General features: G+C 37.2%; 1 protein-coding gene across 1 annotated transcript in view; it reads right to left on the bottom strand.

Moving 5' to 3' along the window:
* The window catches only part of ABCB5 (ATP binding cassette subfamily B member 5), a 71,035-nt gene that overhangs the window by 22,357 nt on the left and 24,690 nt on the right, over window positions 1-23,988 (bottom strand). Inside the window, exons 13-19 of the mRNA XM_066353839.1 lie at window positions 23,150-23,320; window positions 12,002-12,163; window positions 10,308-10,445; window positions 6,925-7,068; window positions 5,911-6,015; window positions 5,643-5,720; window positions 2,056-2,139 (exon numbers count right to left, since the gene is read on the bottom strand). Coding sequence (XP_066209936.1) covers window positions 2,056-2,139; window positions 5,643-5,720; window positions 5,911-6,015; window positions 6,925-7,068; window positions 10,308-10,445; window positions 12,002-12,163; window positions 23,150-23,320 — 882 coding nt within the window. The remainder of the gene's footprint in view (window positions 1-2,055; window positions 2,140-5,642; window positions 5,721-5,910; window positions 6,016-6,924; window positions 7,069-10,307; window positions 10,446-12,001; window positions 12,164-23,149; window positions 23,321-23,988) is intronic.

Raw genomic sequence — 23,988 nt, forward strand, 5'->3', positions numbered from 1 at the left:
GATACACATATTTAAGTTAGTATTATGTGTATGTAGCTTTTTCTACCTTGCTTTTATTCCTTCACATTATATTACAAGCTTTTTTCTAGGTCATTATAAATAGTCTTCAAAAATATTTATATTGCTTCCTATTTTTCACTATTAATAATAAAGATGTAATGAGCATCTTTCTGTGAAATTTTTTTGCTTATATTTTATTTTCTAATGTTAAATTTCTAGCTTGAAGTTATATGTTAAACAGTATATATGCTCTTACATTCTTGTTCGCTATTGTCAAATTGCTTCTCTAAAAGATTAAGTCAGTTTTCACTAAAGTACTCCCATACTAGTTTGTCATTAAAATAACAACAATAAAACGTCCTTCCCTCCCTCCCCCTCATCCACCCCTAAGCTCTATTCATTCTTAAAAAAACCTTGTGCGGCTTCAGTTCCAAGACTGCATTTGGCAATAGTCCATTATTTCTCAATTGCTCACTAAGTTATCCAAGAAAACTCCAAAAATGTGAAAACAACTAACAGCAGATACCAATCCAATCCCCAAATATTGAAAACTAAGCAGAAAACCTATTTTAAGTATCTGAGTGTATTATACATGAACTCTAAGATCTGTGAGACCAGAGTAGGAATGTCATTTGGTACTTAATGCTGACTTACACTCTCTCCTCTCTTTTTTTAAAAAATTATTATTTTATTTAGAAAATTAAATTTAACGGGGGTGACACTGATCAATAAGAGTACATAGGTTTCACGTAAACATCTCTATAGCATGTTAACTGTTGATTATGTTGTGTGACCATCACCCAAAGTCAAATCATTTTCCGTCACCATATATTTGTCTCTCTTTACTCTGTCTCTTGAGAGTTTAAATGAGAAGATAAATGTTTTTATTTGTAAACTCTGCATAATTTTAGAGAAATCACTAGGGATACCTAACTGAGCCACATTAGATAAACATTTGAGAGTCACTTACATTAATCTAAGGACTATACATATCAACCTCATTTGTCAAAACATTTAAGAGTAAACCTGCCACACTTTCGATGCGACAGTCTTCTATTTGAGTGTTTATTGGTACATAATTTTCTACAAAGTGACTTGCACTTGCACATCCATGTCCTGTACAGACAGCCTCCAAGATAAAATGGGCTGTTTTGTTGATAGCAATGCTGTAATTGACATTTTAAAATTTCGAAATAAAAAATACTTTCAAGATTTTTCTGCCATTCAGAAGTGCCACACTGATTTCCTCTTCTCCCACATTCATGACAAGGAAAAAGGAAAGTCTTTACCTGCTAGAGTTCTTATTTCAACAAAGAGATTGTAAGCTTTATCTCACTTAAAAATGTGAAACCTTGTTTTTCACTCAATTTCTCAATCATAGGTGAAATCCCACTTGTGATATAAAGGTTAATTTTCTTAGGACAACTGGAAGAAAATTTATAAATTACTCTTATCTCTTCATACTCCCCTGCTTCTCATACTTATTTAAGCATTACTTTGGCATATATATGCTGGTCATTCTGCCATCAGTTTTGAACACATGTAATTTCATTGACATACAATGTGACCAGTCATTACTATACATATATCTTTAACTTGATCTGTATAACAACTAGCACAGAATCATTTCTAGGTGTGCACATGAATCTAACTTGTTCAGCATTATGGTAAATAAGGTTTTATTTTCTGAAGGAAAAAAACCCCACTTTCTTCTTTTATTAAAACTTCTAAATTGTGTGTGTTTTCATTTGGTTACTTTTTTGTCTATTTAATTCTGAGCTCTTTTCACTAACTCGTTCTTGGTAACTTCTTCAGTCCACTAGTTCCCCTATTATCTTTGCTAAATTCTCTTTATTTTTGCTTAAAAATATCCAGAACTGAAAGCCTTCCTTACACCTTTTATTGAGACTTCTCTGGTAGTTCTGGGACTTACTTGGTCTCCTTACAGATGTAGTTCATCTTGGTATAGCTCACATATGTACAGACACATGTGTGTATGTGCACACATGCATATCACATACATATACCAGTTTAAAATAAAAGCAATATACATACTCCTTGAATTTGTGCTATATCTGTAGCTAATATTGTTGTCAAGGCTCCTGTGCTGTTTTCCTTATTGTCAAACCAGGATATATCCTAGAGAAAAAAGGGAATTAACATATGGTTATCAAAAAGATTCTCTGAGTTACTATTTTGCTGTAGTATGTCACATGGCATGTATCTGCCTCCTCACTCACAGGTAGTTAATTTTTGTAAGCATCATGGACCGAATAGCTTTTCTTTCTTATTTCATAAAGATCTATACTTAGACATTAAACTGGAAACTTAAGTTTAATAGCTTGGACTCATTGCCGTGCTACAATATTGTTATAATAATCAATGTTAAAAACTGTCAGAACCACCAAGTAATTTGTAAGTTTACTCCACAAGTAATTTGTGGAGAACAGAACCTATTTAAAAGTAAAGTAATGCAAAACAGAACTTAGAAATATTTCCAAACCTTGCTACCTGAGCCGATTAATAATAAAAAGTCTATCTCCATCTCTTTAGGACCAATATAGGTGAGACTTTCCCTGACACTTCATATTTATCCTCTAGATTTTAGAAGCACTGCCATTATGAAAAGCTAAGGAGGCAGAAAGGCCACCATAAGACCCCTGCAGTCAATAAGCATGCGTTCTGAAGAAGGAGACAGGTCAGAAATACAAGCAGTGAAAGCATATGTTATAACCAATTTCATTTCAACAGCAAATAGAGACAGTACTTAGCACTTCTCAACCCCAGGAATTCTGATTTCCTGTTATTAGCTATTGAATGTTTCCTCCCACTCACTCAAACCACTTTTATCTCTTGTGGATTAAAACTACCTGGAGACTGTCTCTGAAAAATGACTTATTTTTAGTGACTGAAATAACTGTAGGCTTACAACTACTCAGCCAGGAACCTGATGCCCAGGTTACAGATTTCTGCCAGTGAGAAAACAAAAGCATAGCAGAGAGAGGGCCATAAATGAATCCTGAGGTCATATGAGAAGAAAGCACTTCACATTGTTTTTAGAATACAGCTGGTATTGAGTAAAAATGAGCTTGCTTCTTCTATTCCTGATAGTAAAATGATTATAAGTAAGGCTATTAGGTTTTTTTGTTTGTTTGTTATGGGTTTGTTTGTTTTTTTGGTATTTTTCCAAAGTGAAAAGCATGGGGTGGCAAATAGACAGACTCCCTCATGTGCCCGACCGGGATCCACCCGGCATGCTTACCAGGGGGCGATGCTCGGCCCCTCTGGGGCATTGTTCTGTTGCAACCACAGCCATTCTAGTGCGTGAGGCAGAAGCCATGGAGCCATTTTCAGTGCTCAGGCCAACTTTGCTCCAATGGAGCCTTGGCTGCAGGAGGGGAAGAGAGAGACAGAGACAAAGGAGAGGGGGAGGGGTGGAGAAGCAGATGGGTGCTTCTCCTGTGTGCCCTGGCCAGGAATCGAACCTGGGACTCCTGCACGCCAGGCCGACGCTCTACCGCTGGGCCAACTGGCAAGGGCCAGGCTATTAGGTCTTTTGATACTAGCAAATTCATTTTTTCCCAATAATTTTACTAGAAATAAATATTATAACACTCTGACCAGCGCTTGGTATGCACTTTTCCACTTATTCTTTACAATGCTGTGAGGTAGATACTATGATTATCTATATTTTATAAATGAGGAGATTAAGTAACTTGCCCAAGGCCACACAGCTGGCAGGTGCTGAGGCCAGGATTTGGACTGAGGCAACCAGATGCCAGAGTTTCTGATCAACTATCCTGCCTCCCATCTAACTGAAACATTGTAGTTGAGTTTCAGTACCTGTTTCTCCTGCTTCAGTACTTGTTACCACAAATCCTTTTGCAAATAGCTTTTTTAGATCCCTTAGAAATCAACATTTAATGCCATCATCCTATGATTTAGAGACCTTCCCAAGGAAGCCTTAGCAAACTAATTTAGAGAATAATGGGCAAAAATAAACTTCTTATCTGTTAAAAAAACAACAACAACCAATAGATCTATAGGTCAATATTTATCATTAAGAAATATAAATTTAGCTTTGAAGCACAATGAGCAATAAATTATTTATAACCATTGAAGTCAGCAACAAAAACATTCTTTTCAACTGGAAGGAGCTCAAGTAATCAAATAAAATATAGATTTTATACCTATAAAAAGACCACACCTGATTCCATAAATACCTCTACCTCAAATGAGGTTTCAAAATGGTTATAAAAAGCACTGCAAGTCTCAGCATGCTTCCTAAGCCTTAAAAAGTCTTATCTCAGGACAAAAACCAGGTAAGGAGAGTTAGGCAAAACTGAGCGTGAGGAGCTTCCCTTCCTAGAGACAAAAGTGAAATTGAGGAGATCCTTCTAAAGAAAAGTCCAAATATACGATTATTTTCTTTTCCTCCAATTAAAAAGAAAACAAAGATAATCAAAAAGAATGCTGAAGGATGAAAAGAGAAGACAGAGTAAGCTGAGAGGGCTGAGTTAAATTTACGAGGAAATTTATAAACACGAAGAGCAGAGACTTCCTCTGTGTGTCTTTGTATGTGCATGTTTTTGAAGGGCCAGAGTTTGTGACTTATAAATTGGTGCATTCTTATGAGTAGAAGCTACTTTATCCAAGAATGTTACTGGTTAATGCTAGGTAGAGCATCACTGTCCATTATTAACAATCAGGATATTGGATTAATATTATAATATCTACTGGCTAAACGGGCTCCTGGCCTCGAGACCTCTACAGAGGAATTTCAAAGTAATGTTTGAAAAAGTTAAAATGTATACTCTTTTGTTTAAAACATTCAGACAATCAGGGACCATTTTAAAAAATTCCCAGAAATGGAAAATCCTTGAGCATGAAGAAACATAAATCATAAAGAAAAAAATAAGCAGAAATTGTCAACAAGTGTGAAATATTGTATTAGCTAATTAAAGCTCCACCTTATTTCATCAGAGATTTACAATAGAGAAAAAGAGTTCATAAAAAACAAACAAGCAAGCAAGCAAGCAAACATAAAAACAAAATTAGTGTGCCCAGTTTAACATGAGCGAGCTCACAGGCATTAAGTCCTGTCTTATGATCCCTCGAGAAGATTTTTCCTTGTCTGGGTTAAGAAGAGTCTCCCGCTGCCCCTGACAGGCCCTTTCTGAGCAGAGGGTGTCAGGCACCAACTGCTTCAGAGCAACAGGTTGCTGTGGGAAACTTCCCATTGCTTTTAGAAAAATATGAGAATTTGGACATCAGATGCTGCTTGGGGCTTGGGATACAAAAAGCATGCTTTTAAAGAGAGATTATATGTTAAGAAGTTGACTTAAAGCCTGACTGGTGGTGGGGCAGTGGATAGAGCGTTGAACTGGGATGCTGCCAGGTCTGAAACCCTGAGGTCACCAGCCTGAGCCCCCTGGTCAAGGCACATATGAGAAGCAATCAATGAACAGCTCAAGTGACACAACTATGAGTTGATGTCTCTCTCCCTTCTCCTCTCTCTCTCTCTCTTCCTCAAAAAAAGAAAGAAAGATAAAAGAAAAAAAAAGTCAAAGAAATACTCAAAGTTAGAATATTTAAAAGCACATTTTAAATAAAACAAGGAGAAAGATCAATTAAACACTGACCTGATACAACATGGCTTTAAAAGCCAAGTGTCGTAATCTCATGGTTAAGATTTCTCCTGCTCTGCCATAAAATAATCCCTGTGAAACAAAAAAGAAAATCTACATTTATTCTTAACTCTCTTTTCCATTTCTTTGTAACAGTTAGTTACTAGATTTATGTATTTATATTTTATTTAGTTCTATTTAGTTATTATTTTTAACTCAAATACAGAAAGATAACATAAAAATGTAACCATGTTCAAACTTGTTTAATTCTCTGAAAGCTTACCTGAATGAAATAACTGATGAAGCAAATAACACCCAAAATGATAAATACCATGGAATAAATTTCTGTGTCATGCTTTAATGTGGTTTTATCATCATTTTCAAACATCTGAAAAGGAATAGATTTTTAATCAGGTGATTGGAGGAAAATAAGAGAGAAAAAAAAACTAAAATGTGTATTCATCAGGATTTTTAAAGTGGATTTCAGCATAATAGATTATATATATACTTCTGAGGGGAAAGTATACCATTATTCTATCCTCTAAGTTTATTAAATATATTAAAAACATAATTTGCTGTTAATTCTCTCACTTAAGCTATGTGAGATGAAATCAGACAAATAAGTCCTCAATTTCTTATTTTTGCAGTATATTTTTAAAGAAACCACCAATATTTCCAATAACTTTTCATAACTCAGTTTTCTTAGCATCCTTCTATTTATATAGCACTGCCTGCAATATGAGAACTTTGTACATACCCCTAGAGATTGCTCCTCAGATTAGTAACCAGACATGTATTTGCAATCCACGTTGACAAAGCATAGCTGTGCCAATCTGGGAGACTGAAACCTAACACAGCTCTAGTAAAATCCCCGAATCCACCAACTTTCCTGGGTCTCCTGGCACAATCCAAATTTCCTCTCCCTAATCTGGCTGATAATAAAAAATGGCCATTGTTCAGACCAGTTGAAAGAGGAGCAGTAGTATTTGTCTATTTTATTGCTTCAGTGCTTTGGAATGCTGATATAGCACTGGAGTCAAAATTAGAAAACAAAGCGATTTCTTTACTGATTGCCTGGTCAACAGGGCTGAGCCGAGCACTTCACAATAGAGGCTGGCTTATTCCCTGAGAATGACGCGACTCTTTCTATCACGGGTCCCACAGTAGAGGTGACCCTACCTCTACTAGTAGAGGTGACCTAGTTTCCCCTTGCTGGATCAGAGTACAGCAGGTCCGTTCTCTCAAGCACCACTTGGTTCAAAACTGTTAAAAATATAAGCAAACTAGATTTACTTACAGTTATGATTTTTGCAAAGATGATGGAAAATATTGGATGAACAGTTCCATTTAGAACAGAAGCCAGTGTCCCCAGAACCACAGAAGGCCATTCAGACTTGTTTAATTTAAAAATGCTTAATAGTGAAACTTCAGGAAGTCTCGTCTAGAAGTACAGTAATACCTTGGTTAAAACCCCAGTTTGAGAGCCCATTGGAATGAGATCCCATTAAATATCATAGGTGGCAGAGTAGAAAGCAGAATTTTCCTTAGAAAAATTTCACTGCCCATATTATTGATGATAATGCCAACACATAGAGGAATTTTGCCCCAAAGTGACTATCTGTGCAACTTCTACTTTTGGCATTTCGTTCAGTTATTATTATTAAAAAGTACAAATTAACCCACGTGTTCTGGTAGCTGACTCTGGACAAAAGCTAGGCAGAGAAAAGAGATACAAGTTTTATTAGCATTTTAAGCTTGAACAGTTTCCAGTTTCATGATTTAATTTACAAAACTATTTTCAAATACCTTTGTTAACAGCTTGTTTGGGGCTTCCCATTTACAAGTAAATTGCTGCAATACTCACACTAGCCAACCCTCAGATTCCTCATCTTTCTGAGGGCGATGATATCTTGTAAAACTGTTTTAGAATTAAGCTTAACTCAGCTTAATTTTTTGCAAACAATAAGAACCCAATAAATTTTAGCTGTTGCTGATGTTATTACAGAGAAAGGATTACATCAGGCAAAATCTCAGGTTTTATACAGAGTAAGCACGACGCAAGTAGCTGTTCTGGTATCTACCAGCCCTTCCAATGGGAACGTGTAGAGGGTGACATGGAGATAAACTTTAAAAATCATGTGAATTGCTCTGTGGTGAGTTTTGAACTGGAAAGTAGACAGCAGCTACTGGACATTTCATGTGTTCAAGCTTCCTCATGGTGTTCACTTTTGAAAAATATTGCGAACCTAATAACCAGAGAATTCTTGAGGAAAGTCTATAGAGTTGTATAATTCTTGCTTTATTTTAGTCTGGTAATATAATTAACTCTATTGTTTGAACAACAGAACTTTTCAAATTCTAAAGTTTTTAACATCTATTTTCAGGATGGCTAAACCACAATTAGAATGGGCTACTTAATTTGACTATCTATTCTCTCCTTTTGACATTTTCTGAAGGTTATCATCATGAAGAGCTTCACTTTTTAGCTAGTTGACTATACAAAAAAACATTCAGAAGTTTAAAAAGTTGCATACTGACTCTTTGTTGGCTCTCAGCAAAATGTGGAGTTCCAGTCACTCTACACCACCCCAATACTTGGTAGAGACAGTCCTTAGAGTCTAAAATTTAGACTGACCTGTTCTAAGAAGTGTGCTGTGATATCTCCATTATGACTTAAATCTGTATCTCTCTAATGACTAACGATGTTAGGCACCTTTTTGTGTGCTTCTTTCCCACATGCACGTCCTCTTTGGCAAAATGTCTATTTAGACCTTTTGACCATTTTTTTTTCAGTTGGGTTGTTGGTATTCCTATTGTGCTTTGGAAGTTCTTGGGATATTCTGAACACTCCTTTATCAGATATGTGTCTTAACAAATATTTTCTTCCAGTTTGTGGCTTATCTTTTCATCTCTTAAAAAATGCTATTCACGGAGCAAAGAGGAACTGAGGGGGTACTTTTTTCAGAACATGCCACTGATGCCATCTGTTCATCAGCTTTTTAAATAACCTTTAATGATAAACATACAGGTTACCATTAGAATAATGCCTTAAAAATTCAAAGGAACTTTATTAAGCCTCCCTCTAAAACTATATAGTGCCTCTGTTACTGAAAGTGGTATATTCTTGTGCAGGTCTTGCTGAAGTTTTCAAGCTTCCTAGAGAGCAAGTGTAACTCATACTAATATGTTAGTGATAACTTATTGTACCTCCCCCTACTGATTTCTTTCGAAGGACAGGCCACTCAGTTTGAAAAGTTTCTTGAAAGAGAATTTCTTCTTCTTTTTGGGGGTCTTCTCGGGCTGGGACATCCCCCTTGGCCTCAGCTCCCTGGCTAGGGGCTGCTGGAGGGATGGCATGACCAGTGGCCCTTGCTGGCTCCTCTGTTCCCTTCAGAGGAGGTGGCTCCCCTTCACCTCTTCTCATGGCCTTGCTCCTGTCTGTTGGCCTTAGCAGGGAGGTGCCTAGTGCCTCTCCTCTGTGGTCCGGTCGCCCTGGGGGCTTGGAGTGCTGGCTGCCCGGGTGGGGTGCGGGCTGGCGGGCTGCTGCAGGGATGCCTTGAACCGCCTCAGGCTCACTCTATAGGAGGTGAGGTCTCCTTTCATTTTTCTTAGTAATACTTCATATATTTCAGTGTGTGTGTGTGTCTTGAAATTTTTAATCAAATTTGTCCCCCAAGTAGTTGATATTTTTGATATTATTGTATATATTATTTTATGAATTTCAACTTTCTACTTTCAGATGTTAGTAAATAGAATTATAGTTGATTTTTGTACATTGGTCATGTATTTTGCAGCCTTTCTAAACGCAAAGATCAGTTCTAGTATATTTTGTGTCTGTGGCTTCCACAGGATCGTTTACATAGACAGACAGTTTTACATCTTCCTTTCCTATTTGGACAACTGTTTTTCTTCCTAGCCTCATGGCACAGGCTGGAATCTCCTGTACAGTGTTGAACAGAAGTGGTGACTGTGTACATCCTTGCTTTGTTCCAGATCTTAGGCTCTCCTTGTTTAGTATGATGTGAGCTGTGGATTGTTTTTGTTGATGCCCTTTAATCAGTGGAGGTAATTTCTTTCCATTTCTAGTTAGTTGAGAGTTATTGCAAATAGATGATACATTTTGTCACATAAATTTTCTGCATTTATTGAGATTCGTTTTTTTCTTTAAATTACTTTTTAATAAGGGGAATTGCATTCATTTCTGAACGTAAGGCGAACTTGCATCCTTGGACAGCCCCTGCGTGCTGACTGTGTGTTCTCTCTGGTTGCGCCCCTGGCTGTGAGCACTGGCTCCCTGGGTGCTGGTGCTTATCTTTGTGCTGCCAGTGGAGGAGATCTCGGTCTTTATATGACCCGATTGGTCATGAGCACCACGGGTAGTATCTGTACCGCACTCCCTAAGCCACCGTTTTAACCCCTGGTTTGCCTCATAGGAAAGAATAATGTAATGTGTTAATGAGCTTTCCTCTCCACACAATGATCTCTGACAAAGATGCAGTCTTACTCGAGGGCCTCTTTCTTACAGCGTCACAGTGACGCTAGAGTGAAGTTTGGACTTATGCTTATAAATTTAGTGCTATAGTAACACTTTATCCCAAATAAATTCTAAATAATAATGAGGATTAATTCAAAATTGTCAGAGAACATGTGAGTAAAAGTTGTTGATAACTGACTTCTTACCTCTTTATATTGAGTCGATTCCTCAGACTTCTCGGTCAAGTCCGACTTGATGCTATTCATGGGGCAAAGAGGAGCTGAGCTGGTACTTTGCTCAGAACATGCCATTGATTCCATCTGTTCATCAGCTTTTTTAATATCCTTAAATCATAATATACAGGTTACCACTAGAATAATGCTTTAAAAACTCAAAGGAACTTTATTAAGCATCCCTCTAAAACTATAGTGCCTCTGTTACTAAAAGTGATATAGTCTCATGCAGGTCTTGCTGAAGTTTTCAGGCTTCCTAGATAGCAAAAACAACTCATGCTAAAATGTTAGTGATAACATACACTTATTGAGCCTCTCCCTAACGCTCCCCCCCCCCCAATCTTATAATTAACTGGAGAAAACAATGCCTTAATTCAAAACAATTACTCCACCAGCAGGGACAGATCTTGGTTATAGGAGCTTTGTGAGGGATATGACTCAGAGAGATACTCTTTCTGATCCCTTCTTCCTAACTTTTTCTGGGAGCTTATAAATTTATTACACGTAGGTAGGCACTTGAATGTGAGGTTGGTCCTGAGCCTGAGGGAGATCTCAGGGGAGTTATACTTTCCAGGCCTGCCACGGCGGCCCGTTCCAAATGGATCAAAAAGCAAAATTGGTGGGGCCAGCTCAGAAACAAGAATAATTCCAGAAATATCAAGTTAAACTTAATGAAACTGTTTAAGTGATAGGACAGAATACAGTTCTAAACCACAATGCTCTCAGTCTAGTTTTGTTTTCCTTGCCACTCCTAGAAATGAGAGCAGGTTCAGGGAAATAAAGGAGCTCATACTCTCTGCTCCTCTGAGTGGTGTGAGTAAATAAATCGGCCTTCCCCAGGAAGAGAGGAGGAAGGGGTGAGACAGCAGTGCGGAGCCCGCCCGTTAGGATGATTGCAGCCCAGATCCCCGTGGGGAGTGGAGATGAAAGACATAGGTGGATTTAGGTACAAAGGGGAATATGCACATGAAAGGCTTCCCAGGGACACTGATTCTTTGACAAGCTTAACAACTGTTAATCAGTCCTTTCAAAGTACAATGAACTTTAACCAGTCTCATACTATCCTAACATCTTTAATCACACATTCCTTTATGCTATCACTTTTTCTCCCCCTATGAATTTCTCTACCAAAAACACAAATCTTTTATCTGGCTTTTTTAAGGAGATAATTACTTTGTGAGAAGTTTAAAATAAAATTTTGACTTCTTAGCATAATAAATTTTTCTAAGAAGGTACACTGAGAAGACAGTTCCTTTTTCTGAGAAGGCTGCTAGAGAAAAATAACAAGTTTTGGTGTGTCTATACCTCTACCTGTTTTTATTTCATTTTTATGTGGAAATTCGCTAAAGGAATATGTCTAAATAATCATGCATGTTCAAGACAAATACTTACAGCATTAATCTCCATGGTATTAACTTTTCTGAAAAGTTTGATTAGATAATGCTAATAATATTAATATAATAAAATTTATTATGTCAACAATAATTCTAAGCACTTTACTAAACGAACTAATTTAATACAGGAATTCATGAATATGTTACTATTATTTTCCCCATTAGAGATTAAAAAACTGAGGCAAAAAAGAAATTAATTTGCTCAAGGTCCTAAAACTATTAAGGGCAGAGTTGGGATTCCCATTAACATAATGAATGTCATGTAAACATTACCTGTGACATTGCAAGTGAATAATATAGACTTTGATTTGCCATTAGTTCCGCATGCGTTCCTTGTTCCACCACTACCCCATCTTTCATGGTCACAATCAGATCTGCACTGCGAATAGTGGAGAGTCGGTGTGCCACCACAATTGTAGTCCGACCTCTGCTTGTCTACAAAACAATAAGTAAAAGTAAAACAATGTATAAAATTAGTAGAAATAACAAACATCAATATGCAAGAAAACTACTTGTCATATTTCAAATATCAGAGAATGTTATCTTTGGATATAGAAATTTGGAAACATTAATAGATTGGAAAGGCCAATGAAAATTAAAATAAAAAGAAAGTCTGAAAGTTAGATTCTAAATTAGTGGATTTATAAAACCTCAGTATCTTAGAACTACAAAGGAAACTAAAAACCATTTAATCTGAGCCACCCAACTGCTATCTGGCTATTAGTAACTGAAAGTAACTAAGTAACTTAAACTCAACATTTCTCATTATCTTTATCTTTGAAATGGGGATATTTCTTCACTAGGGAGATACAAATTCAAGGTTATATATGTTTTTTACAATTTTTCAAGAACCATATACATATGGAAAAGTACCCACAAGTGTACAGATCAATGCACTTTCACAAACTGAATATATGCAGAAGCATCGTACTCAGGTTAAGAGACAGGTCATTTTGAGCACGCTGAAACTCTCAGGCTCTCTTCCCATCTCTGTTGTCCAGCTCACCAACACTAGTGGTAACCACCATCCTGACTTCTAGCAGCATAGATGTAGTTTTGACTTTCTTTTTGATATTTTATATAAATAGAATCAAGTAGTATATATCTTTCTATATCTGGGCATTTTTGTTTACTGTTATGTTTTTGAGATTCATCTAGCTTGTTGTATATAATTGTGAATAGTTCATTCTTGTTGCTGAATAGCACTCCATTGTGCAACTGTACCAGAATTTATTTACCCACCTCACTGCTATTTGATATTTGGGTAGTTTCAGGTTTTTTTCTACAATGAATAGACTATTATACATGTTTATTTGGTGAACACATGCACACAGTTCTGCTAGCTATGTACCTAGGAGAGGAATTGCCAAGTCATATTCTCAGCTTTTTTAGATTCTGCCAAACAACTTTTCAAAGCAGTTGTCTTAGTTTATAAACCTCTGAAAGTGCAGGTGTTTTGGTTACTCTTTCTCACCAGCACTGGGTACTTTCTGTCTTTGTCTGGTAGGTGAGTACTATCATATTGTGGGGTTTATTTGCTTTTCCCTGATGACTTATAATGTTGAACAACTTTTCATATTGTCAGTGACAATTTGACTATTCTCTCTTGTGAATTGTAGGTTTTTGCTCATTTTTCTATTGGAACTCTTTTTCTAGTCAATTTTCAGGAGTTGTTTATATATCCTATATATGAGGACTTTGTCAGGTACTATGTATTACAACTACTTTTCCCGTCTAAATGGTTGTCTTTTCACTTTCTTAATAATGTCTTTTGATGAATATAATTTAAAAATTTTAGTGGAGCCTAACTGATCAGATTTTCTCTTACAATTTATGATATTTTTGTGTCCTATTTAAGAAATCTTTGCTCTAATGTCACGTGGATTCTTTTCTATCTTTTACCTTACAATCTTTATTCCTTGTCTTTCCTATTTACATCCTGAATTCATCAGAAATTGTGTGTGATGTCAAGCAGGAGTCAATGTACATTCCCCATACAATAGTATCTCCTTATCCAAGGTTTCACTTTTGTGGTTTCAGTTACTCTCAGTCAACTGTCGTCTGAAAATATTAAAAAGTTCCAAAAATAAACAATTCAAAAGACATTTTTAAGAAAGACCACATTCATGATAACTTTTATTACAGTATATTGTTAGAATTGTTCTATTTTATTATTAGTTGTTGTTAATCTCTTACTGTGCCTAACTTATAAATTGAACTTTATCATATGTGTGTATATTTCAGAAAAAGCATAGTGTATGTAAGGGTTTGGTACTAGCGACAGTTTCAGGCATCCACTGGGGGTCTTGGAATGTATCCCTGCACATAAGGGGACTAATGTAAGTGAACCAATTGTCCCAGCAGCATTTTTTGAATAAGCCATCCTTTCTCTGTTGTACGGCAGAGCTCTCTTTGTCATTAAATCAAGTGATCATTACTTTGTGCCTCTTTTTGTATTCTGCATACTGTTCCTGTTCTATTCATTTTATCTATTATTGCAACAATACTACACTTAACTAATATGGAATTAAAACAGACCTTCGTATCTTAATCTAAGTCTTTCAACTTTATTGTTCCGTTACAAGATTACCTTGATTATTCTTGAATTAATGTAGTTTTTGTAAATGTCTAGCACAATATCTGATACTTTTGGCTTACTGTAAGCACACTAAAAATTTTCTGGATACTTAATAACTGATAGCTAATATTGTTATTATTAATACTATAAGACTGACATATTTCTGATATTTACTTGTACTGTTATTATTTTTATTCTTATCCATTACAGAGAAGGAAACTGGAGCTCAAAGAAGTCAAGAGGCTTGCTCAAGGCTTCATCTAATCACTGGAAGGACTGGTAATAGAATCTGGTATGGTGTTCTCTATTCTCTGGAAAGGGTCTCTCCATTGCAATATATATTCTCAATGAAGCAGACGAGAATTTCTTTCAAACTCTGCTAATCCAAGTCTATAATGAAGAAAACTGATTAAGATTAAATAACAATGTGGAAACTGATTTGTGATATAATGTTATCTGGAAAAATATAGGAAAAATACATGCATCATGTTATAACTATGCTAAAAATATATCCATAGGAAAAGATACCTATGTAGAAATATATTAAAATATTAATATATTTTAGATACATCATATCTAAATATATATTTATTATGTATTTAATATATAATATGTAAATATATATTATATATAAACACAATATATTTATATATAAATATGTATTTATATAAATATATTAATATAAATTTTTTTTTTTTTTTTTGCATTTTTCTGAAGCTGGAAACAGGGAGAGACAGTCAGACAGACTCCCGCATGCACCCGACCAGGATCCACCCGGCACGCCCACCAGGGGCGACGCTCTGCCCACCAGGGGGCGATGCTCTGCCCATCCTGGGTGTCGCCATGTTGCGACCAGAGCCACTTAGCACCTGAGGCAGAGGCCACAGAGCCATCCCCAGCGCCCGGGCCATCTTTGCTCCAATGGAGCCTTGGCTGCAGGAGGGGAAGAGAGAGACAGAGAGGAAGGCGCGGCGGAGGGGTGGAGAAGCAAATGGGCGCTTCTCCTGTGTGCCCTGGCCGGGAATCGAACCCAGGTCCTCCGCACGCTAGGCCAACGCTCTACCGCTGAGCCAACCGGCCAGGGCTTAATATAAAATATTAATATATATTTTTAGAAATATATTAAAATGTTAATAGTACCTATATATAATTATTTGGCCTATGAGTTATATTCTTATCTTATTTTTCTCAATTTTATTTAATGTACATGTATTACATGTTTGTTTAAAAGTAAGGAAGTTAAATAATTTGGAAAAATATAAATATGTTTTATTTTAAAAACTTCTCCTATGAGTAACATATTTACAGATACATGAGCAACAAATAGATGTTACAAAAAACTGAACAGTTACACTGTTATTATCACAGGCCTTTTTTTTTTTTTACTATTTTAATAGTACCTTCTTTAAAATAAAGAAGAAAAGTATAGTTTGATATATTTAGTTTATGTTAAGGTGATTATCTCAAGTATCATCCAAATCAGGACACTCTTGAGTAGGACACAGGTGCAAACTGGAACTTTCTTGGGAGAACTGGGAGATATGGTCATGTAATGATAACTTAAAACCTTCTGAATTTATAGTCTATGGCCAGGAAAATCAAAGAGGAATCATATATCACTCAGTTTAAAAATGGCAAGAGAGAAGTGGTTACTACCTAAATTGGGTGTTCTACCTGGACTTTAATTTAATACTATTACTAGGGAAATAGTATTGGGGGTAAATACACTATAACTCATCAAAACTAGGTTTCTGCATTTAGCAGATACTGTTATTAATACTGGTTTTTGGAATATACTGTATATCTATAAATGTCAAACACAGATACGGTTATGTCAGGAATATATGCATTCGTATACACATACACACCCATGATGTGTGTATCTTTAAGCTGCAGACCCTTGACTGTTTACTGGTCAATTTCAAAGATAAGTTAAGGCCTTTGTCCTTTAGAGAACTAATATGGGAGGCAGAAAATAATTATAATGAAGTAATAAACCTGTAATAGAATTATATAAAAATACTATACTTGCACAGAAGTGATTGTTTAGTTGAAAAGAGAAAGACTGCCAAATCGATGCTTTTTGAGTCTTAATGAATGGATAAGAGTTTGCCAAGTGGGAAAAAGAGAAGAGGGACAATTATAATAGAGAATACAGCAAGACCAGGCAGTTGGTCCTAAAAGAATATAGATTTGTGAAGACTACTGAGGTCACATATAGCAGAGGTTGTAGAAAACAGAAGCTTATGGGGCTAGGAATAGAATTTAGGGCTAGTTCATGTAAAGCAATGTTAAGGAATGTTTCCTCTATAAGGAATAGAATTTATTGGAGGTTTCTGAACAGGGAAACAGTGTACATAAATAATTTTGTTCTTTTTTTTTTTTTTGTATTTTTCTGAAGCTAGAAATGGGGAGAGACAGTCAGACAGACTCCCGCATGCACCCGACCGGGATCCACCCAGCACGCCCACCAGGGGGCGACGCTCTGCCCACCAGGGGGCGACGCTCTGCCCCTCCGGGGGGCCGCTCTGTCGTGACCAGAGCCACTCTAGCGCCTGGGGCAGAGGCCAAGGAGCCATCCCCAGCACCCGGGCCATCTTTGCTCCAATGGAGCCTCGGCTGAGGGAGGGGAAGAGAGAGACAGAGAGGAAGGAGAGGGGGAGGGGTGGAGAAGCAGATGGGCGCTTCCCCTGTGTGCCCTGGCCGGGAATCGAACCCGGGACCCCTGCACGCCAGGCCGACGCTCTACCACTGAGCCAACCGGCCAGGTCCTAATTTTGTTCTTTAAAAGTTACCCATCACTCTGTATTTATATATGGATACAGAACTTTTAAAGTCTTTTTCTATTAGGTTTCTATTTTTTCATATAGGCAGATCTTACCATGGTTTTGAGATCTGAGGCTATAAAATGATCAAGGTAAAAATGATTGATGCTGTAATAAATAACTATAGATGGTGCAAATTGAACTATTTTATTGTCATTTTTCTCAAGACAACGAATATATATATATTTATATGTAAGTAAATTTATATATATAATATAAATTTTAATTTCAGGTGATACACACCAGTCAGTTCTGTTATCTTTTTAAAAAGGAAGTAGGAAAACCATAGAAATAGTCATCCATCAACAAGCCAAACAAAATTACAGGTTAATTATTAACTACAGATGTCAAATATAATTCATACTTTTGAGAATGTTATATTTTAAAGAATGTTAGGTTTTGAAAGGTTCTGTAATTCACATTTCTCTATTTGGTTTTGCTTACACAGTCCTGTAAGCTGATTGGGAAAGTATGCTCATTCCTCTCGAGAGCTGGGAAACTCCCTCTCAGATAAGTTAAGCAATAGTGCTGACCCACCTAGCAGGTTGGTGGCAATGCTGAAACACAAACCCAGGCCCTTCGAACACTCAAAGTCCATAAACGCTGCTTTGTCTCTGTGAGATGTCTTCCTGTTAATGTGACTAAAGCCTTTTGCATTGGCTACTCCTTATACATTGCAAGTTTCTTCTTCTTGTACTTTATACTAGCACTAAGGAAAGGTCTTCATGCAAATGTACACTCTTGCAACAGTTTTACATGTGAACAAAGTAGACCTATTTAAATCCCCTCTGTTGCAGTGCAAGTAATGATAAAAATTGCAATCCTTAGAATTTACAGTACTAAGCATATATACCAAAGAACCATTTTTAAAAAAATTAACTTTAACAGGGTGACGTTGATCAATTAGAGTACACAGGTTTCAGGTAAACATTTTTTTCTATAGCATTTGAACTGTGATTATGTTGTATACCCATCACCTAAAGTAAACCCCTTTTGATTCTGTAATATATACTTCATTTAAACAGTATTTATAAACTATCCTCTCTGATAGTTTATTATGTATGATTTAAAAAATGGGTGATTTCTAAATTTTATAAAAAAGAAAAAAAAATAAAAACTATTGGAAAAGGAAAATACCAAAGCAATGCCTCAAAAAATGAAGAATCAGGCCCTGGCCGGTTGGCTCAGTGGTAGAGCGTCAGCCTGGCGTGCAGAAGTCCTGGGTTCGATTCCCCGCCAGGGCACACAGGAGAAGCGCCCATCTGCTTCTCCACCCCTCCCCCTCTCCTTCCTCTCTGTCTCTCTTTTCCCCTCCCACAGCCAGCTGAGGCTCCACTGGAGCAAAGATGGCCCCGGGCGCTGGGGATGGCTCCTTGGCCTCTGCCCCAGGCGCTAGAGTGGCTCTGGTCGCAATAGAGTGATGCCCCAGAGGGGCAGAGCATCGCCCCCTGGTGGGCAGAGCGTCGCCCCCTGGTGGGCGTGCCAGGTGGATCCCGGTCAGGCGCATGCGGGAGTCTGTCTGACTGTCTCTCCCCGTTTCTGGCTTCAGAAAAATACAGAAAAAAAAAAAAAATGAAGAATCAATTGTATAAAATAAAGAGCAGATTCTGCTTTCAACCAAGGTTAAATATCAAGAATAAGATTTACCCTCTCACCTGAAACCGAGAAAACAACTGGGAAAATATATGGAAAAGTGATTTTCAAAACACTGAACATTTTAGCAATGAAGCATGGTCATCCCTGGGAGACCTGAAACACAGATGAGTACTACAAATTGCTTACTGGTCCAGTAGTACATGTGGCCTAAAACTGATGTTCTATCCACAGGGAATGACAACAAAAATGGAACACACAGTTTCAGACTTAAAACAGAAGAGATTTGGGATGCCAAAATCTCCTAGAAAACTGATCAAAGAAATTTGAGCTGATGCTTTGTCTATTAGCAAGAATTACCATAGAGATAAGAGTAGTGTAATCCATTCCACTGTTTTTAAAATTTTTTGGATGCCTCACAGTGGGTTTGGTAGATTTTCAATATACCTTTGGTGCTATTATTTCTCTAGAAAGTACAGATTTGAAACAATTTCCTAGCATCTCTTCTCCTTCAAACTTCATACAAAGCTAAAAGCCAAACAATTAGGTATTTGACCAAAGAAAGGTCAACAGGAAGATAGGTCTCTACTTGACACTTTGCTGGCATTTTTCAGATTACTTCACAATTCCATGCACAACCATAAATCACCAGGTAATTAGCTTGGACTTTGAAATAGAGGGTGCTTTAAAAGACCCCTGGAGAATTGCTAGGGCAGAGATAAGGGCCTGAAGAGACCAGCTAGCTTCTCCCCAGTGGTGGTAACGAGCCTTGAATAAAGGTGGCAACAGGAAAAGAAGGAACAAGGCCAAGCTGTGAGCACTGGAGAGGGCCTGCATTTGACTGCTTGGTCAGTTCACAGGGATACTATACTCTCTGGGGAAGCCTGTAAACAGGGGTCTGGAGTCCCACAGCGAGTGTGGGGGTGGGAAACCTATGAGGACGCGAGTTCCCACTGACTGCCACTTAAATGGTTGCCTTGGGTGGACTGGGGTCCACTGACAACATATGCCTGTGGTCTTCGAATTCTTTTTTAAAAAAGCTTTTTAAAGGATTTTAAGCAAAATCCTTTCACCAATGATAGCACATGTGGAAAGTTGATATACTTAAAATAACCCACACCCATTGGTGGGTGGGCGGTCTGTATGAACTGGTGGTGGGGAAGCCCTCCCCGCTCATTTCCCCCCCCCCCACCCTCCTTCTACTCCTCGAGAGGCTCCTGGAAAACCTTAGTTCCCAGTACTCCAAAAATACAGTCTGAAAAACCTCTCGCTGTTCATTTACAAATTCCCACCTCTTTCAGCTACCAAATTTTAACTGACCATCTGCTATAAGAAGGTCTTTGTGGTAATTGTATGGGAAACATGGAATTTCCGGCGTTTCAACTACCTCACTATGATGACAAAAGCCAATTGGCCTGACATTCTTCTGGGTCAACACTGGTTCTGTAGCTGAACAATATCAAATTACTGCCAGGTCACTTCACCTGTCCAAGAATACTTTCTCTTTTGTAAAATGGGATGACAAAGAGCAAAATATCAGGCGCTTAGAGCCATATTTAATAAGTGACTCATCCACTCCTTGACCCGTTCCGCTCAACTTGTAGAAATCTACTCCTGTGAATATCTATATGCCTAGATTGAGAGCCTTTAGAAGAGGAAACACATTCACTACATCTAAAGTCTTTGCTTGATGAGACCATGTGTACTACTTAATTAGTAACAAGGAATAATACTCTATATTACAAAGTTTTCTTTTTATAGCCTGAAATCTCTTTATTCTCACTTCTAAATAAGTTAACAATTGGCATTCATAAAATAATGTATAGTCATTTAATACCTTTCTCCTTCATTTAACTTTTATTAACAAGCTAATATTTGCAGATAAACTTACAAGAAAAAGTAAATGATGAAGTGGTGGGCAAGAAGAGAAAAATGCTAAAAAAATCAGCTCATCTTTCTTCCAGGAGAAAGAAATGTGTCACCTATGCCAGAATACTAACCTATAAATAATACATTCTAGATGTTTTATATGGTAGCAATTAGGAAAATCAATACCTTATATATAGGAGTTCTCCTTAATTATGAGGGAGAACAAAACAGGACTAATTTAAATTTACAGAAATCACTGACATACTTATCTCTATCACAGAAAATATTTTACTATATTTTAAAGCTTTTATTATATTTTTTAAGACTTTAGAATATCCTGCTAAGTAATAATGATTCAATTCACTGTAAAAGCAAAATCCAGTACTTATATATACAATAGGATCAAAATAAGCCGTTTAAGGGGATAAAATGACATAAGAGCCTCCATTTGGGGTATGACTTGAGTTTCTTTCCCAAGAGGGCACAGTGGTTTTGGGAAGAAGGTATATATTAATGCTGATAAAGTATGTATAACATGAAATTTACCATTCTAACCATTTTTAAGGGTAGGGTCCTCCCAATCCGAGAGACTAATTTCTTTTATATCACTATTCTTTTATACTCAGGCTTAGATTGCCATTGATTTTTTTTGTAGTAAAATATGCATAATATTAACTTTTAAACAGTTTTAATTGTATAATTAAGTGGCATTAAGTACATTCACATTGTTGTGCAACCATCGCCACCACCACCTTAAGAACTTTTTCTTCATCCCATACTGGAACTCTTCATCCTTTGTACCAGTGGTCCCAACCTTTTTTGGGCCATGGACTGGTTTAATGTCAGAAAATATTTTTACGGACCAGCCTTTAGGGTGGGACGGATAAATGTATCACATGACCGAGACAAGCGTCAAGAGTGAGTCTTAGACAGATGTAACAGAGGAAATCTGGTCATTTAAAAAAAATAAAACATCGTTCACACTTAAAAATAAATAAAACAAAAATAATGTAAGTTATTTATTCTTTCTCTGAGGACCGGTACCAAATGGTCCATGGACCGATACCGGTCCGCGGCCCGGGGGTTGGGGACCACTGCTTTATACTATAACTGACTACTCTCCTTTTCTCTCTGCCCCTGGCAACTTCTATGATTCTTATCACTTGTTTATTTTATGAAAATAAGAAATATCTTGTGCAACATGTGACACACTCATCATGGGATGGAAACAAGGGTAAAAAACTATAGGAACTCTGGCTCTGGCTGGTTGGCGCAGTGGAAGAGCATCGACACCGAGTGTGGATGTCCTGGGTTTGATGGAAGAGCATCGACACCGAGTGTGGATGTCCTGGGTTTGATGGAAGAGCATCGACACCGAGTGTGGATGTCCTGGGTTTGATTTCCAGTCAGGGCACACAGGAGAGTTGACCATCTGCTTCTCCACCTCCTCCCGTCTTTCTTCTCTCTTTCTGTCTCTCTCTTCCCTTCTTGAAGCCATGGCTCAGTTTGAGCAAGTTGGCCCCAGTTGCTGAGGATGGCTCCATTGCCTCACCTCAGGCACTAAAATAGCTTGGTTGCCAAGCAATGGAGCAATGGCCCCAGATAGGCAGAGCATCGCCCAGTAGGGGGCTTGCCAGGTGAATCCTGGTTGGGGTGCATGTGGGAGTTTGTCATTCTACCTCCATACTTCTCACTTTGGAAAAAAAAATGTGTGCACTCTGATTGCAAGTTGATAATAGTAAGAAATATATTTCCAATAAGCAATGGGCACTCTGGCTGGCAGAAAACACTTCTGGTCCCACAAAGTCAGTATTTAAAAAGAAAAGCCTATATTTACCCTGAGAGAAAAACACCACACATTTTCAAATAAAGTCAAAGTAAAATGCACCATGAAGCCTTCTGAAGGGTTTGGAGGCCATAATTAAAAAGAGGATTTGGCAATTGAAAACAGTATTGCTGGTTTCACAGCATCACCATCAACTACCCTCCCCGATGCAGTGCAGTTTGGTGCAGTCATGACTGCGCTGTGGCCATGAAGCATGGAAGCAGAAGGTCAGTGTCAAGTGTGAGGGCACAGGGCTGTTAGAATAAGACAGTTCAAGTTCAGGTCAAATAACACTGTGTGCTTCTCTTGAGGTGCAATTAAGTTAAAAAGCATACTCTGGGATTGTCCTAAGGAAGAAAAGTTGTCAGAGAAGAGAACCTCACAGGTGTGTATGAAAAAGGTAAAGTGGATGTGGTTGAAGTCATGAAGGTGGCAGTGGTGTGGGGTTACTGAGCAGAGGGACAAACTGCAGGCCTATTGGGAGGAAAGTTTATATAGGACCGTTGCTAAATATCAGCCTCAAATGTATTCTTAGCACCAATTATAGCATCTTCTCTTCTCCAAATCATTTTCTATAACCATCACATAAAATTTACAAGGGTGAACCCCTTCACCCATACATTAAGGAAGGCACTAAGTTTAATAAATACTCCACTCGGGCACTATACTTTCTTGTATTTCAAAATGCTGAACCGGGTATATGAAAATAAGAAATGGGTCTGTTCACTTACCCTTTCCAGTGCGGCTTGAACAACTGATTCGCTTTCTGTGTCTAGGGCGGATGTAGCCTCATCTAAGATCAGTATCTTTGGGTTTCGAACTAAAGCTCGAGCAATCGCGATTCTCTGTTTCTGTCCTCCACTCATTTGAGCTCCTTTTTCCCCTACCAAGGTATTGAATTTCTAATGAAAAATAGAAAAGGGCACAGACACAAAAGAGAGCATGATCAAATGATTAGAAAAGGAAATGACAATTACAGTTATGCTTTGGTACCAGCTTAATCATTAGTTCAGCCTGGCTGGTTTTGACCTTAGATTTTTTTATTTTTTGGTAAAAACAAACAACTATTTTTTAAAAAGTCTAATAAAGAGAGAATCTAAGAAAAATGTGGCTAGGTATTAAAAAGTGAGAATATATATATATAATAATAATCATGGATTTTAAAGAAGATTAATAATTTGAACCAATTTTCAAAGTTTTTAGGAAATTTTTAGAATATTTTGATAGCTTTAAAAGAACAGTGTAATACAAACACATACTTAATGACTATTCATAATTTTGGGGGGTAATTTAATGTATAATACACATTCTCTTTCCTGGATATTTTGAAAAAGTATGAAAAAAATTACTGCAAAAATAAACTTCTCCTGAAAACTTTTTTTCAATTTCGATAGGCTTTTTAGGTCTTCTTATACTTATTTTGGTGTATGAATCTTTAACAAAGTAGATATCTTTAGATATTTGAGGATAAAGGTAACTTCTGGAACTAATGAAGTATAGTTAGTAATATTCTGTTGGATTAAATCCCTGATCCAAAATTCATCATTGCTTCAAAGACAAATGTAAATAT

This window comes from Saccopteryx leptura, chromosome 12, assembly GCF_036850995.1.
Source record: "Saccopteryx leptura isolate mSacLep1 chromosome 12, mSacLep1_pri_phased_curated, whole genome shotgun sequence".
Lineage (NCBI taxonomy): Eukaryota > Metazoa > Chordata > Mammalia > Chiroptera > Emballonuridae > Saccopteryx > Saccopteryx leptura.